Genomic DNA, 19,529 nt, shown 5'->3' on the forward strand with positions numbered 1-19,529 from the left:
CTGTCTAAATAAAAGTGTACAGTATTTTTTTTTTTTATTTTACAACCTCCCGTAGGCTGTCATGATGTGAAAAAAACAGTAGAAGCACTTCTATCACCTCCTGCCACTTGAGAGAGCAACCAAGCGTGAACAGATTTTTGTTGTTGTCGTTCTTTATGTATGAGCACGCTGGCTCACACTCAATAGAAACCTCATACAGTCTTCTCTCGCGGTTTATGAAACTATGTTCCCATGTTTGCAGTGTAATATTAAAAGGAGCCTGCAGTCAGAATGCAAAGCAGCAGCGCAGGAGAGCGAGGCGGCAGCGGTGATTTCCACAGACCAACCTCCTCTATCACACATGCGGTTTGTTGTGGCGGCCCTCTTTGTATCATCTGACAGGTTTGATGACAGATCGTGTAGGCATTGTTTTCCCACAGTGCGAGATATTCCCCCGCGCAGGATTTGTCATCCTCCGCTAAGTGAGTCGTCTCTGGGAGCCCAGGCGGTTAGATGAGATGTAATCTATATACCCCCCACCCCCCCGGTGCAATCCCCGTATCCTGTCACTCCCTCTCCGCTGCTGCTGCCGAGGCATATGCGATCAGCTGTACGTGATAGACACGGCGATTAATGGATGTTTGCTGGCTGCAGGGGGGGGGGTGTTTGATTTATTTAATCTCCTCACTGTGTCCCACATGCGTTTCTACTTCTAAAGTTCATCTGACTGCTGAGACATCGGTCTCAGATTTACAACCTCGTAAAGACTTCATCATGATTTAAGCCATGGGGCAGGCGCTCTCCTCTACGCTCTCAGACACTCGGAGCAGAACCCCTTTGCACTGAGATCAAGCGCGCAACCTCAAAGCAAATTGCGCTTCCCGTTGTTTCAATAATGAGGAACTTTTTTTGTTTTTTGTTTTGGGTTATATTTTTCCCCTCACTGGAGCGGTCACTATTTCACACAAACACACACAAACATCCTTTTGTTGGGCATGGTTTTTAATCCGCCCTCACACATCCTTCCAATCCTAATTATCTCTGAATTGTTAGCAGACAGTATTATTTCAAATGGAGCAGCAGCCTCTCCAGTCCATTAGTTTCACTGTATGCTTTTGAAGGTCTTCAGCTGCCAAAACCCCCACAGAGTTGCTGGACTGCACAGGAAAAAAAAAAGAGGGGGGAAATAAGCGAGTCGCCTCACTTTCTTTCTTTGTTTTGCCTGCCTTTATCAAAAAGCTTGGAGACAGGCCAACACAGATCCACGGCAGCCAGCGCACACGAAGCTTTATAAGCCTGTTGTTGTGTTACAGTACCTCAGAGAATCAGAAGGGCCGCAGCTTCCTTTTACCACACAAGTTTCTCTCGCAGCCACCCACCCACCCTTATTAATTGGGTCAATTATAGTCTAGCAGGACAAAAAAAAGAAAAACGCGGAGAATACAGACTACAAGCGCTTCAGGGTTAGTCTGAGGAGAGGATGAAGTGATTAGCAAGAAAGTTTAGTCTGCTTTTTCTTTTGTGGAGCAAATGTGTGAATTGCCTCTGAGATGTGTGAAATGGACATTGACACATTGCTGCAAAAACTGGAAAATTGACAAGAAGCGGCTTAAGGATGGGCCGAGCCTCGCACCACAGCAGCTGAATGGACAGACTCAAATAATTGTGAATGGTAGGTGTGAAGTGAGCAGTCCTCAGAGACACAATGGGTTTTGTTCTCAACTGTAGAAAAGAGAGTGCATCACAGAAAAGCATGAAAAGCAACAACGGGCAACTGTCGAAAAATGAAGTTGTAGGCATTCTCTTTCCTGAGACCAGTTTTTTATTTTTGGACAGCGGAGCAGTCCCTCGCTGGCTCTACGCGCTCACCCTGCCTCCCTCACCTTGTTCAACCTCAGCGTTGTGTCCTCGGCGGCGGCCGTCTGGGACATTTGTCAGCAGCTCTGACAAAAGCTCCCCCGCGGGTGGGGCGGGGGAGTTTCTGGAGCTCTAACAACTGCAAGTGTCTCAGGGCAAGGAGGTCAAGCGTGGGGTCAGTGTGTCAGCTGAGGCGTGTGGGTCAAACACCTTGAAAGTGCCCTTGTGCTCAGTGTCAACACTTTCTCCCCACGCTGCCTAGGACGACTGGTGGTTTTTGCCTCAGCGTAACTCTGTGTTATTGTAACACACGAGTCAAATACTACCCAGGTTTCCCCTTCAGCCTTTGGCACTTACAGATGTTTTTGTTTCACTTGTGCTCAAAGCTTTTCTGTTCACATTAACACAGCTCATGTGTCAATCTCCCAGCTGATGTGACACCCAAATGTTTGTTGGGAAGGGACTTCCAGCAGACAGCACCACACAACTGTCAAACAGCTGTCCTGAAAGCTTTGAAACAGATAACGGAGCTGCTCTATCTGCCGTTAGCCGCATCACTGAACGAGATCCTTAGAGGCCCCACCAGGCAGAACAAAGACACCAATGTCTCCCAGCTAACAGGGATAAGTAGTACAGATTTCCTCTCAGCAGGAGTCCACTCCAGATTTTTGTCTTGAATACACAGCTCATCATAAACACAGAGTACTGTGCTTAAATAATTTCCTAAACCCTCGTGTGGAGTGTTCACTCCAGTTAATTCAATTGATTGTTGTATTTTTTTTTTCTACAGGCGTATCAGAAAAGGGTGTCTAACACTGAATTGTGTCACATTGTGAGATACTAGAAAGAGATGTTAGCAGTGGCATATGAAGCAGACAGGCTGGAGAAGTAGAGGACTTGAAGGTTTTTTGTCATTACACAAGTCAGATGGTAAGTGAGGAGACAGTAAAAGCAGAGAAAAAGTAAAGAGCTGAGCATTTGTAGTAAAGATCCCATAATCCCAAAAGTAGAGAGTAAATCCAACTGGAACATTCTGACAAAAAGTTTCAAAGTCAATCCTGAGGACTTTAACTTCTTTGAGCTCAGACCAAACTAAAGCCTGCAATACTTGGAGCTTTTTTAAAAAATCCTCTTAAACCTAAGTGATGATGTAGGAATAGAAACTTGTCACTTGAGACGCTTCTTTTTATCTGCCACCAAATCCACAAAGGACTAAGAAAGAGTAAAATAATGCTTTTTCTAAATCTGTGTTTTGTGATAGATTAATTTTTGAGATTTGGGAACATGACAACCCAGTGAGAATCCTTATGGATTCTAACTGGTTCCGCTTTAAGAGTCACCACCATCTCTAAGCAGTAGATCACAGACAAATTAATTACATCCTGTGTGGTCTAATGTTTGTGCATGTTGATGCTATTTAATCTTTTCGTTGTGATCAGTTTTGGTGTCATTACTCAAAAAAAGTAATATTTAACACCATTTAACATGAGGCTACAGTCCGACACACCAACACAAATCCCTACCCAAGTGAGGACACACGATCTTTCCTTTAGTATCCTGAACACAAAGCCAACAGTACAAGCAAAGATGCAAACCAGCACAAAGACTATTTAAAGTGATCGTCATGGCGATTTCGACTTTAGAAACATGAACAGACAGAAATGGAGGCTGCAGCCTGACTGTTACTCAGTTTGTTACCTGTTGAAGTTCAGGCTCTGGCTGCTGGGTTTGGTCAGCATTCAGTCAGCTTTGATGTCACTCATGGGTCTTGGCTAGCTTAGTGTTAGCATGCTGTCCATCCAGGTGCTTGCAAAGAGCTGAAGTTCCTTTAGTAGTGTATTGTTTCTGCATCCTGTTCCTGGATGCAGTTTCTACTTTACCATTGTGCTGTCATCTTCTTGTGGAATAAAAATAGATGTAATGTCCATATCAGATGAAATCAGCTGATAGTAGTACAAGTGGAGCCAATAAGCTGGATTGATAGGTTAGCAGGCCAACAACTCTAAGGAATTCAACTACTGGGAACTGGTTCTTAATTGCCATCCCTAATGACAACCCCCAAAACCTTCACAAAATAGTTTCATCATTGGCTGATCTCCCTTTCAAAATGGAGTCTTGCAGTTCTACAGGGGTGTCAAACTCTAATACACAGTGGGCCAAAACAAAGTCGCGGGCTAACGTTAATATTTATTGAAATATATTTATTCCTCCAGATATAAGAATGAATCTTTTCTTATGGACTCAAACACGTTTTGCTGAAAAACTGAATATGGAACAAGCAAAGCTTAATACTAAACAATATATATATTACTCTCCAAAAGTTGATTCTGTTCATCTGGACGTAGCGTTTTCTGGGAGAAACGTTTTGTCATTCATCCAAGTGACTTCTTCAGTCTCAGCTGACTGCAGGTTTCCCCAAACCTAAAAAAATATATATATATTAGCTGTATAATACCAGTAGCCCAGCTCTAATAGTAATTTGGTATGGCTTTGTAGGCCAAATGTAATTCGGCTGTGGGCCAAATTTGGCCTGCGGGCCAGAGTTTGACACCTATGCAGTACTACACCACTCCCAACGATCCTGCGGTTTTTGTTTTTTTGTTTTTTTAAACCCCTTCCTGTCCTCTTGACCAAGTGGTCAGAACAGAGCAGGAAATAATTTTCCAGCTGGATTTAGAACAGTATAGAATCTTTCCCACCTATCATGAATGTGTCAAACCAATGATTTTCCAATATGAATTTCAGTTTTGGGAACATGATGTAAATGGATTATTTGCACAGAATCTTCATTGATGTTGGAAAAGAAACTACAAGCATGCTTCTGATCATACTCGTGACCTGAGGGATGTGATGCACCACCTTCGGGCTCGGACGCTGGGGGCTCTCCCACTAATCGACTGATGTTTGGTTCTCTTTCAATCTATGACATGGAGACCAACCCTCGCAACCACGGTCGGTTAGAGGAAAATGCGTATACCCTGACCAGTTGTTGAGTGGTTGCTGACTCACACTTGGTGAAATTGCCTCCTTGGGCTACAACATCTGTGACACCAACCATCAATACTTTCACATTCCTGGCAAGCATTCCTATTGTCCTCCTTGTGATTGCTTTAGCTGTTAGCAGATTGCTACAGTTGGCTGTAATTTGCATGGAAGATGCCAGCATGACTCTTGATGAGTAACACCTGAAAGACTCAAACCAGAAACGGAGACCACAAGTCAAAGTTCTGTCACTGACACCAACATGTTTCAGAAGGTGCAACTTTTACTTTGAAGGCAAACAGTCTCTTTTCCTGGTTTTTGCAGAAACGTTGGTGACTTTCCTACCAACTATGGGCAATCACAAGGGGGTTTCAGGGCAGCAACTTATACCTGTTTGCAAGCAATTTGACATAGCAACCACAAGCAACCTCCTGCAACCACTCGCCAACCAGTCATGAAATGCAGTGGAATAGTTACCAGGCAGTTGCAACTGGTGTCTAGGGTTGAAATTTTCTGTTCCCAGTTGATACAATTCGGTGGAACCTTTTTATGATGTCAGCATCTGTTGATCTGCTCTTCTCACATCCTTGCAGCAAATATGTTGTCTTCATAAGCATTTTAAGCCATTATATGACCAAAAAGGCAAAAAAAAAAAAAAAAAGAAATGGAAAAAGTTCCTCCACACTTGTCTGCTCAATTGTGTGAACCATCTACCAGTGTTTCAAGGGTCCTCAGGCAGCTGTAATTGGGGTCTCAAACACTGGTTCCCCAGATAAATACATCTGTGTTTCTCATTTCTGAAACGGGAGAGGCTACAGCGTCCCGGACCGTTTCAGCATTCAGTCACACTGACGGATCGCGTCTCCCAGCGTCGGCTTTTATCCCCCCCTTCAGCCGGTGAATGATGCGTTTGCGAGTTACTCTGAGGAAATCTGGTGCTTATATTACACAGATTTCTGCGTCTGAGGACAAGCTTTATCTGAGATGTTTTCAAGAGCACAGACACGCTGAATGAGCTGCTCTTTCACTGAACACAAGCCTGATGAAAGAAATGTCAGATTGTAATTTAGCTCGGCTCTTTCACAGACAACGCACAGACACACACACACACACTCTCTCCCTTCACGTTCTCATCTAAAGACTTTGGCAGATGGAGGCGTCTTTGTCTCGCCAGAAGTTTTCCAACCCTGAAAAAAGCCACCCCTCCTCAGTTTAATGAAGGCAAACCACAACAGCAGTATAGTAATGACTGGATTGTGTACAACATTATCCCTCCCCCCTCCTGGACAGGGCCTTTGTGTTCACTGCAGGCCGAGCTTCTCCCACCACAGAGCAAGGGAGGGGAGAGAAAACAAGCGCGCCTCTCCAACGCTAACTCAATAATGACTTCCCACGGGGGAAAGAGAATACAGGGCAGTCTTTGAAGTGGCTGTGCTGCAGGAGGCTTCTCTGCCACAGTCTCACTACAGGAAGGGTTTTGCAGAACCTGGGACCCTGAACAGGCTCCATCATCATCATCATCATCATCATCATAATTATATGAGGTTACATTAAGCTATTTGTGATTGTTTAAAACAAAAACAGTGACTTTTAAACTCGGCTTTCCAAAGAATGCAGTGGTTGTCTGTGTTCACACATAAGTGACAGCTTCAGACAGCGTATACTTAGAGTGAGCAGTGCCCACAACAAACAGTTTCTGGTGCTCGTCTTGATTTTTTTTTTTAATTTTCTAAATGCTTGCATGTATTTAGAAGCTCTTCTCGTGTGGTGCGTTTATGTGCTACTGCCCAAACTGGAAAATCATCTTCAATTGCATTAACCAGACTTCAGTCAGACGCTTCACATTTGAAGTAATTTATTAGTTACAGCAGAAGAATACAGTTAAAGTTTGGCATGTTGGCTCCTAGCTCGTCACTTTTCTACGTGTCTGTGTCTGTAGATGGCAGCTTTAGTGAGTTAGACCCAATCAGCCTTGAAAGTTTGTTAAATGGGTACTGAAGCATTTAATATGTTACAGGTGACATTTGTTTAGTAGGATCACTTCCTAGCTGGGGTTTCCTTTTCATGCAGCTTTCTTGACAGTGAAGATCATCACGCAGCTGTCTTGCACTCGAGTTGCAATATCCGTATCCACAAGTGTTTTAGGTCTGAGTGACGGATTTCATCATCGTCGGAGGGTGAATGCGAGGCTGTGTGTGGATGTCTGTAAACTCCAACTACACATGCTAACTCCAAGACGACAGGTGGTCATGCATGGTTTCCTTAAGCGATTTTTTTAATTGCACCCGGATCTTGAAATTCCGGGGACTTTTGTTAATGAACTAAAAAGACCCTTCTGATAGTTTGCCTGCGGCTCCTCGGTGCTGTGAAGATGAGGCGAGTTGAGACTTCACAAAAACGAAACGATGGCATTACATCTGCTGTCTTGTCTCTCTGCTCTCTGTGGCAGAGCTGTGGGTCCGTGTGTCTGTCTGGTGGGTGGAGCTGAGACGCATCTGGCAATGTGGTGCCTTCCCACAGAGATGCGGGGTGGTGTGGCTGTGTTTATTTGTGATTTGTGGATGCAGTGAAACCATCTAAAATTACACTTATTGCCAACGCCACTTCTATTCTTAAGCAGCCAAGTTCTGTTTATGAGAAGAGTCTCTCAGCATACGTTGGCAAACTGATTTTTGCGAGGTATTGCAGAGATGACCGTGAGACGAGTGAGAGAGACGGTTGATGTTCAACCAGACTGTCACCTGGCGAAAGCCCTACTCGAATGTTCCTGAACTTTGACATTTGCCAACATGCTGGCACCAGCTGGGCATAATTGCTGGGCTCAAAGTTGGAGCCACTGACATCAATGACTGTGGGATGGGCTACTGCAAGAAATCCACCAATGATCACCAGCCCTGAGATTCTGTCCACCATGATTTTCGTTCCATGGAAATTAGAACAACTTCTGTTTTTAAACAATCAGTTTAAACATTACCTAAGTGTGGACTGGGAAGGTGCAGCTGAGAACAAGTGGATCACTTATGCCGGGCTCACACTGTGCGATTTTTTTTCAGTCGCGCGATTCAGCTCCTGCTCAAACTGTACGATTGACTCGCAGGGGTTAGAAGTTCGTAGGTCACGATGCAGGGTCTCACACTATACGGCCCGATGCTCTGATGTGACCCGAGTGCTCACACTGTGCGTCCATAAAATGAAGGTTATAAGAGAAATTCTGTCGCTCGCTCTCCCTCTCTGTCTTTCACTCACACAGACACACACCACCGCCACCAACTTTGCTAAATTGCTAATGAAAAACATGATCAGGCAGCTGTGATTGAGCAGCAATGTCTATCCAACTATTTTCACGGTTGTTGTGGTCGCGATAATTTTGCGAGGCCACATCGAAAAGGCTCGGATGAGCTTTCCAAAGTTCTACAAGTGCCTCCATCGCTTGTGTCCAGATCACACGCTGCACTGCCGTGCTGCGCCGTCTTTTTCGCTGACATTTGTGTTTGCGCGTGCGCAGTGTGAGAAACTGCAGTGACACCCTCACGACGGTCGCAAGGATTTCAAACAGGTTTGAAATCCTCACGACCAAGCGATTGATGATCGGGAGCTGGTCGTGAGGTGTTAATCGCTTCTCGTTACCCCACGTATACTACACGATGCACGACGCATGATGAAGGCCAAAATCGGGCCGATCGCCAAAACGGTCGCACGACTCAAAAATCGGCTCAAAATGGGCCAAAAATCGCACAGTGTGAGCCCAGCATTATCCCACCAATCTGCAGTTGATTCTCTTCTGGCTGTCGTGGTGCCGAGAACGGGTGTCCTCATGCTACAGCACAACTCTGAGATCCGTTAACATAGTTCCTCCTGAGGTCCTAAATGAATGCAAAGCGCCTACATGCTGCTTCCATAAACACTTTACTCACCAGAATGGGGAGCTCATTAGGAGTGCACGGTAATGAGGAGCCATCCTGGTGCTCAGCAGTGGGTTAATTGGGCCAGAGAGAGCAACAGCAGCCGTGTGTGAGAAAAAGAGTAGCCCCTCTAAACATACACACACATGGTTTCTCCCACCCTGAATGGACACAGTCTGAATCGCAGTGACCCGCAGAGGTCAGCTCGTAATCACCATGGCAATGAGAGGAGGGACAGGGGATGGGGGCACACACGCCCTAACTGCACCGGGGAGCCCAATGGCAACCACTTAAGTTTTTGGCAGCATGGCATGCTTTCCCAGCGTGAATAATGTGCAGGCTGGGGCCTCCACACAATCTTATGCCTTTACACAAACGGGGCCTTGTAGGAGGACATTCATCAGCAATAAAAACGCGTCTTTCTTCAAGCAGTCGCAACTATAAAACGAAAGCGGCGGGATGGGAACTCTGTTTAATGTACTGCTTTATGAGGGCATTCTCTTCATCTTAATCTTTGGAGACATTTAGCTGTTTGGGCCTCAGCCTGCGCGCTCTCTCTATCCACGCTTTTATTGACTGTATTGCAGTGTGACTGGGAGCACAACTCCACCGTCTTTAGCCTCTTAGGGCTGATTTGCTTCCGCACAATGCACAAAGCGCTCATGTTTATTCTGGTTTGTTCCAGCTGCAGCATTATTATTGGATGTTTGGGGAGTTTTTTTGTTGTTTTTTTTCCTTTTCCTCTCCAGCATCGAAACACTCAGGATATATTGACCTCATCTCGACTAATCGTGCCATACGCAGCGGTTGACTTAGCCATTTCATATTTATAGGTGGAAGTGTGCATGTGATTTTTGCATGCACGGACTGAGGTAGAGAAGGAGGAATAGGAGGGGTCTGCTTCCCTCTGTAATCCCTCTCGGTCTCTTATCACCTCTTGCAGAGAGCGCAGCAGTTGGGGGAGGGAGGAGAAGATCCCAAGGCTCGTGTATCAGCAGCGCTCATCTTCCTACATTATTAAACATCCATATTTCCATATTTCATTGAGCCCCCGTCGCCTCTGCAAATCGCGGTCTACTTAGCATTCATATGAGAATGGGCTTTGGTTAATGGGTATTAGATTTGTAGATGGTTATCCTGTGGCTATGTCTTTAGTACGCAGAGCCAGTCGATCAGTCAGTTGTCATGCCGCTCTCTCTCCCAGGTACCACTGATGAAGTGGTAGTTGGATCTCTCTCTTTTTTTCCGTTCCCTTCCCTGTGTGTAAGTGTCGTATTGAGTTGAAACTTTCTGCCTTCCTAATTACTTTTTTCCTCTGTTTCATCTTCACAGGTCCAAGAAGGTGGCAGACTTGGCAGCAACGTTGGAAAAAGCAACCCTGCAAAAAACCGACTTGGAGCTGGAAATCGACGAGTTAGAGGACGCTGCGAGGATCGTGGCGGTCGAAGAGGAGCAGCAAGCTTCCAAGAGGGCTCCCGTATCCAGCGACGACAGCAGCAGCTCTTCTGACAGCAGCAGCACTTCCAGTGACAGCAGCAGCGAGTCGTCTAGTGAGAGCGAGGAATCTGAGGCTGAAGAAGACTGCACCGAATCCAAGGAGGGAGGAGGAGAGATGTTCAAGGACAACCCTCCAGAACCCCAACCCTCCGCCTCCGTTTCTCCCACCCCCCAGTCACCCACGAGCTTTTCAGCAGAAAAAAGGAGAGAGGATGCCCTTCCCTCAGCCTCAGAAGGCTCCAGACAGCTGATTCAGGTGCTGGGGGAACGGGTGGCAGAGGAGCTGAGAATCTCTCCAGACTCCAGCCACAAAGGAGCGAGACAGCCGAGCAGCGCTGCGACAGAGACTGAAGGCACGTCTGGGAGGAGCAGCGGCGGGACTTTGTTAGAGCCGAGTCCTCGTAGAAACCCTCTGCTCATTGTCCAAACACAGCAAGATCCCGATGCTCTTGAAGGGGACTCTATCAGCTGATGGAAAGGAATTTGAAAGTTCCAGGATTTCATTTTAAACTCCTTGTCAGATGATTTCAGGAAGTGTTTTTGTTTTTAAGGATTTCTCTTCTGTATTTGAAATTACTGCGTGTTGTTTTTGTCGTGTAATTTTAGGGTCTTAACCCTCTTAAAGGAATATTTTTGTACAGTATTTGTTTTTTGTTAATGATAAAACTGCGAAATCTCAATTCTTCTTTAACGCTGCAAACGTGCAAAATAATCTTGTTTTATTAGGATAGTTGCAGGCAGCCGAACCTACTGTTTATTTTGTTTGTTTTTGGCCTGTTATCTGTCTACTATCCAAGCGGCACACTTGCTATACAAATACATCCGTGCTCTCTGAACATAGTGTGTGATTTTATATGAATAATTTCTGCTTCTTTTTAATTATTCATGTAATTTAACAGCGTCTGCGAGCTCAATCCAGTGCGCTGACATCTGCTAACAGTGGTCTCTATTAACCATGTATATTTACATATTTACACAGTCAATCTGCATATTCCTGTCGGGCTTGAATAAACAAAACACTGCAGGAAACTGACAAACTTTGTGTGTGTGTGTGTGTGTGAGATTTTTGAGATCTTTTCTTTTCCTAACAAATAGCAGGAAAAGCGCTAACCTCCTAAACCCTCGGCATTGATTGAAGTGGAAAAGACTCTGCCTGCACTAAACAGGGCAGCGGAGCACGCCGGAGTGATTGATTCATCTGGTGTGAACGGAAGAGTGCCGTCGACACAGCTCAATATCATCGGCCGCGTCTAACAGGCGAGACAAAACAAACAGGGAAGCACATGTCATGCAGATAGATGAGGTCTGCGAGCGGGGCTGCGGCACAGGAGCTGTTTGTTTGAGAGATAACAGCACCCTGGGGCCAGAGGGAGCTGCAAGATAGAGGGGCAGAGGACCAGCGGAGACTAACTGACGCTCCGGACTCTTAGCCCTGAAGATGTCCGCATGCCGTATCCTCTCTGCTTTAGCGCTCTTTGTGTGGAAATAAATTTCCCTTGAGTGGGACTTGATTCCTTTAATTGAGGGAGAAAAAATGCCAGAATGACCCACGTTAGCAGAATTCCTCGGGCTTTGTGATCCTTTCGGATTATAACTGAGCAGAAAGAGTGACTGATGTGGCACAGCTGCAGCGTTGCCCGAGGCGATTTCATGAGGAATCTCATCCAGTGTGATTGGAGGCAACTCTAGAGCCACCGGTGATGGTGGCTCCTTAGGTTGGAGCTGTCTGTAGTATTATGTTACAGAGACGGATGCTGTTGTTAAGCACCTCCCAAGACGGCATCGCCTCCCTCGCAACCACCCCCTTGGGGACGAGCGCCATCATCACTGCGACTGAGATGAGTTACGGTGTGAAATTGGGCCCATTTTAAACACCCCATATCATTCTGGGGACATGAGTCCTGGGACCGCGTGGCCCCTGCAGGCGGTGGTTTCCTTCTCCCCACTGGCTTTTTCATATTGATTAAGTGACACGGGGCTCTGTTGCCATTTTTCATCTTAAAGTGGCCTCCGTATTCCTCCATTAGTGCCGCCGTTCTGGAGCCTGACTGAGAGATCTGCGGCTGAGCTCGCAACTTCAGTCGGTTCTTTTTGCAATTAATACTCTCGGCCGACAGACATTTTTCAAGAGGCTAGGCCGCCGTTAAGTGAACGGAGCTGATTAATTAAACAAGGCAATAATTAATGTGACACGTGTGCTTTATTTGGACTTGAATTTGATAAATCAGCCACTTACCAGTGTAGTAAGTGTGGCCCTTTGACTTGCAGGGCTCTAAAAAAAACTGCAAGTCTAATTAGGGTGGTCTGTGTAGAGCCAATTAGTAACATCGGATGACTAATAGTGAAGGTAACTCTATTAAAGCTAGTAGTATAAGTTTAAGTAAGAGGATCTTGCACAAGCACCATTTCTCATGCCCTTATCACTCGACTTATCTTTTTAAGTAAAAAAAAAAATCATCTGTTCACAATCCAGACCTGCTAGGCTTTAAATTATTATGCCAACATGAACATGAGCAGTAAATGGGAGTGGGAGCTGATTCTAATGCACAGATGTAGTCTTGAAGGAAGCGGTTGCTATTTCTGTTTATTCACTCTGTTTCTGAGCTTTAGAGGGTCACACTGACTCATCTGTCCAGCGCTTCCCATCCAGTGATTGCGTTCATTGAGCCATCAATGAAAAGATTGAATGTCTTACTCGAGTACACCCTTCCTGTGCACTCATTGGGAATAACTCGTCTTTCACGTAGTCTAAGACGGATGGCAGATAACATCACGTTCCAGATACCTCAGGTGTCGGAACTTGGGAATAACAACACTCTGGTGTTAAATCCATCATCTTCTGGAGCCGGCTGCCTGGATTCACTTAGCTGGAGGTGTCAGGGGTGAGGCCTAAACTAGGAAGTATTTTCTGATTGCAAAACTCATGTAGCAGGGGCAAATATCAATGTCTTCTTGCTGCAGCAGGGGCAGGTACAGATGGAGCTTCCCAAAACCTCCATCTGATCTCCTGTTCCCAAGCTCATGGACTTTTCTTCCCAGTAATCAAGTGCCTGTCTTAACTTTAACTTAAAGACATGCCTGCCTTTTTGACCCACTCATCAGCTTAGCAGTTGTTCTCCCTGCATCTAGTCTTTATGCTTAACCATCTCCTGGCTGTAGCGTTATATTTAGTGGGCAGATACGATGTTGGACTGATCTTTCCAAGAGCAAGAAAGGAAATTTACAGTTCTTCTCCAGAATACTCCTTAAGGATGAAGTCGCAAAGGTAGGTTTGGAGCTTAACTCCGATATATGTGGAACTTAAATGCAGCATCATGTACCTTAGTCCCTGCTGACGTTGACATCATGCCCTGACATTCATGAAAAGTGACGCAAAGGCTAAGAGTAAGTGTGCGAACCCTAGGTGCCCTCTGTAGAGCTAACACGTGAATTAATTTGCAGTTGTTCAGGCTGGATATCTGTGAAGATTAAACTAACCATGTGGCCTTTTCATATAAAGAAGCTGTAGAGCAGCTGTGTCAGTGACCCTGCTTGGCCTTACTGTGAATACAGATATAAAAATAATCTCACTAATGTGGTAGGGATTCCTTCCCCGCTTTTTGTTTTATGTGGGAAAGGCAGCGCCAAGGACGGTGTTGTCACTGGCCCCCCTCTCCCCGTGACACACTGCCTCTGGTTGATTGTAATAGAAAACTCAATCTCCACTCCTGCTCCTGAGAGGCAAAGCGATTCTGGTGCTTGAAAAGATTAATAGCCCTCTAGAAGAAATGAATCAGGTGCTCCTCAGGGTCTGACTCCTCCAGTGGGCGTGCAAATAGAAACCCCTTTTGTGTACCGTCTCCTTTCTGTCTCGCCCGGCCCGCCGCGGCTCTCCCGTTTGTGGCCTTCCGTACTGACTGGTGTCGCTCCGAGGCTTGGCAGGCGACGAGAACGGGAACGGCGGTCGGACACTACCGAAAAAGAAGCATTTCCCCTTTGGCTGAGTCTTCCGGCTTTGTGCTCGGTCCTCTTAAAATGACTGGCGTATGGTAATGAGGGAATGAGTGCATGGGATGTGTCTCTCAGGCTGACAGTGCTGACAGGGAGGGATTATCTAAATGGGCTATTTTCATGCTCTTAATCACAAAAGAAACATTGAAACACCCCCCTTTCCGCAGTGTGTGGGAGCGTACGTGTGTGTGTGGCTGTGTGTTGACAGCGCCGGCATCCACTTGTCGTCAGTAGCGTTGCCTGGCTGATTCACTCTAATTGGTGTGAGCAATGTCCGTTAAATCACTCCCTAACTCTCAGTGGACATGTGCTATCAGGCAGCTTAATGCTGCAAATTGCCTCTACCACGCCAGAGCCGTGTGTGTGTTTGTGTATGTGTGTGTGTGTGTGAGAGAGAGCGAGAAAGCCTCTCATCGTTGTACCACCTTGTTAAGTGCGTTGGGGTTGCAGGGATGTTGTTAAGGTGTTAAGGTAGAGGAGAGTTATCTGGAAGAGTAGCCAGGCACGAGGCTCGACTCCGACCCGCTGATATGTGAACATAAACGCTCGACTCCTCCGCTTATTGCATTACAATGCTCCCCCCAAGGACATGACAGCTGAGAGACAGTACAGCTTGTCATAATTTCACACTTGTAAACAACAGCACATTCCTAATGAGGCTGCTTCCACATTGTGCTGTCTCGAGCCTGCTCCTTCTTTTGTCCACAACAGTTGTTCCTTATCTGAGCCAGTCCACGCTCGTGCATATGTCTCTGCGCTTTCCAAAAAAAACAAGTGTGTTTGTTTTCGGAGCTAAAACAGCTGTCAAACACGATTAATATTTCAGCGAGAGACTGTGCCTGAGGGAAAGTCTAAGTGCTAGGGGAGCTGGAAACAACAAACCAACACTGTTGCTTTCTGGTCTTCTCCCGCTTTGTCTGCTGTATGCGTTCGCCCCCGACCCCCTCCTCGGTTCGGCTTTCATGGAGTTGAGCAGGTCTTTTGTGACTCCCCGGAACGAAGAAGTGATGTGAAATCAGAATAAGCCAGGTGTATCCCTTCATACGTTGTCGATTGAACGATCACAGGTGGAGGGTCTTTGATATTTCCTTCCAGAGATGAGGTAAAAAGAACTTCTGAGCTGAACCCCACCCCCACCGTCGAAACCCCTTCCACAAGACGGTGTTTGCTCTGTTCACAGGACGTGCCCTTTGGCCTCTCTGTGATGTCCGTGTTTCTTCCCCGTCCCGCTTTAGAGCGGAGCGAGCTAACAATGCCTCACGGATATAAGAACGCTGACAAACAGACGAGGAACAAAGATTTCTCACGATTGTACTCCGAGACAAGCTCCCCTGCTATTGCCTGCAACAACATCTTGACACAGATAAAAGCTTCTGCTTACATGTAAACACAGAAACACACTCAAGTACTTTTTTTAAAAAAGAAATTCCCCGCTGGTTCCAGTGCCTCTGCAAGCATGCACCAAGCGAACACATGCATAGACTGTTCCGCCTGAAAATTGCATGATTCACAGTTCAGAATAATCTGTATTTAATATTGATCAAAATCAGATTTTTTTGTCTGCTTGTTCACTCTACAAATAAAATGTGACAGCAAACGCGCGCCCTTAATATAAAGACTTGTTTCGGACTTTATGTTTTCCAATTTTGCTTTAAGTTATAAAGTTATTTTGTTCTTTACATATGGCCTAATAATTATCCTTATTGCTGTTTTAGAGGAGCGGTGCTTTAAAGGATAGTTGCAGATTTCTGTCAGAATCTGCAGATTATACAGTACAAATAAAATGTTCACGTTTCTCCAACGTTGTTTTCCCAACAGTTTCACTAACATCTACAGGGGATGGCCAGGAAGCGTTCACGATGTCTTATCGGGCGCTTCTCTGGCGCTGATAACTGGCGTCTGGCTTGTGTCAGTGACCTAAAAGACGGATTTAATGTGACGTGACCATTTAAACAGCAGTCGCTTTCTAAAACATCAGATATGTATTGGATTCAGTACCACATACGAAAGTGACCCAGATCGGATTTGAAAATATCGGATTTGCGCTGTTCACACTGTCATAGCATGATCGGATATGGGTCGCAGAGGGTCAAAAAAGTCGGATTTGATGCGCTTTCACCTGCAGTGTGAACGTAGCCTTAGTCTTCTATCTGAAGCTGCTTTGACTTCTCTTTAAGTCCCCCCCACTGCGCGGTGGACGGGGCTTAAATTAGGAGTTCTGTCTCTAAGCCCATCCTACTTCGTGGTGGGAGGGGCTTCTGGACTGACAGTTCACATTGTGTAATGACTGCATTAAGGACAGCGTCTCCTATTGACATCACACAGATGCAAGACAAGAAAAAAAACTCCCTAAAGCCAAGTGACATTACCCGCACATGAATTTGACCCAAACTGTGACGTGTGACAAATGATCCATTTGAGCAGGAATAAAATAGCAAACAGGAATGAGCTGACCGACATCCCAGAATCCACACAGCAAGCACGATACACTGTCAGCTTTTGCCATAGGCTCCATGGCAGGTGGGTGTGGACGTCAGCAGAGACTCTCAAGTCAAGTCATCTGACATCTACTTGCTTCACTGCCGAAAGTTACGCAGTGAAATGGACCGTCACAGAAAAAAAGGCCATAGCGAAAGAGAGACTAAGGGTGTTTTCACGCCGGCTATGTTTAGTCCGTTTAAATCAAACTCATTTTCCACTCTGGTACGCATTGCAAGTTCCAGATAAACCCCTTCCTGGTTTAAACACATATGCTTTGTATTCTGGGATGCTGCAGGGTACCGTAGATGTGGAAAGGTCAGTACAGACTAGCAACGAGCCGTGAAATAAGCGTAAATGTTCACCATGTTCTTCAGTTGTCCACAACACAGTGCCTTCTTCCTATTTATACTTTGAGCGGACCGGGCATTCTCACATGGTTTGTAGTGACGCACTTTGGTTTGCTTGGGGTTCACTTGGATTTTTTTCTTTGTGAAAAGCAACCAAACCACAGGATAAAACTCCAGACTTACAAACCCCGAATCAGTAACGGTAGTTAAAACAAGATGCTTATCTCCACTGCAATGATGTAGCATGTGTTCGCTTTAATTAAAATGTTTTTATGAAGTTGGTTTTTCTTTGGACTTCTGCTTCATGCTCAGTCATGCTCATTTAAGCTTTGTGTGTCTTGTAGGCTATGCATGTTAGTCTAATAACTAATAAACAAAGTTTTTTTCCAGGTTCAACTACGGACTGGCGACCTTTCCAGCGTGTACCCTGGATGGATCAATAGCTAAAGCATACCTTGAAAAATCAGCATTTGTATAGGTTTCTTGGTCAGTCAAATTATTGTTTTATAATCAGGATAAGTTTCTTCTTACAAAACATTGCAGAAAAGTATAGGGAGTCTTGCATCAACCTCAAGATTTTTTCTATAACTACACATAACCATTGTTAGAGAATGTGTTAAATCACTAAACATCTGTAATAGCCTTACAAATCCTATATTAGCCATGCTCTATTAACTAGTGAAGATTAGTGATTGATATTTCACAGTGTAATACAGCTGTTTCCTATGGCGACATTAATTGTGTGGTAAAATCAATGCATAGATTTAGTTCTACTGAATTACCAGTCAGACTGGCTTTGCATGGACTGCTTGAATTCCTGTTGCGGGTCCCTTCCCAGAGGGTTAGTATTACCGTTTCCAATTTTTAATTATCATGAACACTGTGTTCAATTATTGCGCTTTTAATAACTTGCGGTAAACACTACCCTAAGAGCTTGTCAGTAATATAAACGGAAGCCTTCATTGTTACCGCCTCATAAAAACAGAACATCTCGGTCTGCTGCTGTATGCCTTAGCTGTCTGCAGGCTCTGCTCCCCCATTACACAACACATTACGTAGTTTAGTCATTCGAACAGTATATTTTGTTCATTAAAAACTGGCGGTCTCAATTCAATTGGTTGCGAAAGTGTTTCACGCAGATAAACACGGCCGACTCCCGGACAAGACCCCTGTTAATATTGATTATATTAAATGTGCAGGGGATTATTTCATGTACTTAAATCCAGCCCATTAGGAGAAACAGAAACAGAAAAGACTTGTAGTATATGTTTGTTTTCCATGATTGTCTCAAAACACTCATCTAATACCACGATTCACTCATAAAAATAGGCCCTTTTGAATTTTCCTCACTATAGCTGAAATGTGATGGATTTCATCTCTGCCTATGGCCTCCTTACTTATCCTCTCCCATCTTAAACTCGCTCTCGTTCCAAATATCTGTAACACTGATGTCAGGCGAAGCATGTGCACTCCCACCCAGTTGTGCAGCACCTCTTCCTTTCACCGCTATCGCAATGACTTGGCCTCCCCCGGGATGTGTCGCATGAAAGCAGATACCCACATGTGCTGCTGTGCCGATCCTGTCAGCATGTCACGGATCGGCAGCCCGCCGCGTTTCTCTGGCACGGAGAAGTGTAGATTACATCGTCATGGTGCCGAGCCGTGCCTCCCAGCTGACACACGGCATCAACGTAGGAAAGAAAGTGGGGGCTTAGGTGGGGGGGAAATCACTGTCGGGGTTGCACGCTTAAAAAAAGAGATTCTTGCCTTCACTTTTCTTGGAGAGAAATTTTGCTGCTTCTCACAAATGATTTGATTTGAGGCTAAAACATTTCAGAAAGCATGTTAACAAAGAGCAGCATCACTAAAGTGTCATTAGGTTTGCAGACTGTGGCGCTTTGGCCCTGACGAGATTTCTACACTAGTGTGAGTGGCAGCTTGCTGGACTGTCCTGCGGTTGAGCTACAGAATATGCGCGTTGTACGTTAATGCTGTGTCAACTCTGGGAACAGCGTGTGATCAGATAAGAAATGATAATGTGGTTAAAATGACCTACAGGCTGAGTGACTCAGCACTTAAAAAAAGATAAAGGCTCCATTTACTTGGATCCATTTACTTGTACAGGAGGCTGTTGACCTTTGCACCCCGGCAGAGTGTCTGCTGTAAATGACCTTTAGCTAGTCCAAATGGCGTGGGATGATTATAGAGTACCTGTGTGTGTGCAGAGTGGGGACTTTGATCTCTCTGAAAGTGTGCTGAAAGATTTGATCTGATAGCAGCTGAGTGTTTTTGCATTGGTTTTGTGGGAGTTTAAAATGAAGAATTATCTCTGTCTTTATTTTAAGAATTTCTAACAAAGAATATAAAAGCTAAGGTGATAGTATAAAACAATCGCAATCATGTTGGAAATCTTTAAGTACATGCTCCAGCTGAAATTGCCCTCATTTCTTTCCAACGTTGGAATTAATGTTGAGATTGTGTGCGCCTGTTGAAG

At 45.2% G+C, this 19,529-nt stretch overlaps 1 protein-coding gene across 2 annotated transcripts in view; it reads left to right on the forward strand.

Moving 5' to 3' along the window:
- The window catches only part of shq1 (SHQ1, H/ACA ribonucleoprotein assembly factor), a 55,153-nt gene extending 43,899 nt beyond the window's left edge, over positions 1-11,254 (forward strand). For both annotated transcript variants that reach the window (XM_006784751.3, XM_087840524.1), the window contains one exon: positions 10,053-11,254. In XM_006784751.3, the coding sequence (XP_006784814.2) occupies positions 10,053-10,689 (637 nt within the window). In that variant the 3' untranslated portion in view covers positions 10,690-11,254. The remainder of the gene's footprint in view (positions 1-10,052) is intronic.
- Positions 11,255-19,529: the final 8,275 nt, after the last annotated feature.

This window comes from Neolamprologus brichardi, chromosome 5 (genome assembly GCF_056152115.1).
Source record: "Neolamprologus brichardi isolate AB-2024 chromosome 5, ASM5615211v1, whole genome shotgun sequence".
Classification (NCBI taxonomy): Eukaryota; Metazoa; Chordata; class Actinopteri; order Cichliformes; family Cichlidae; genus Neolamprologus; species Neolamprologus brichardi.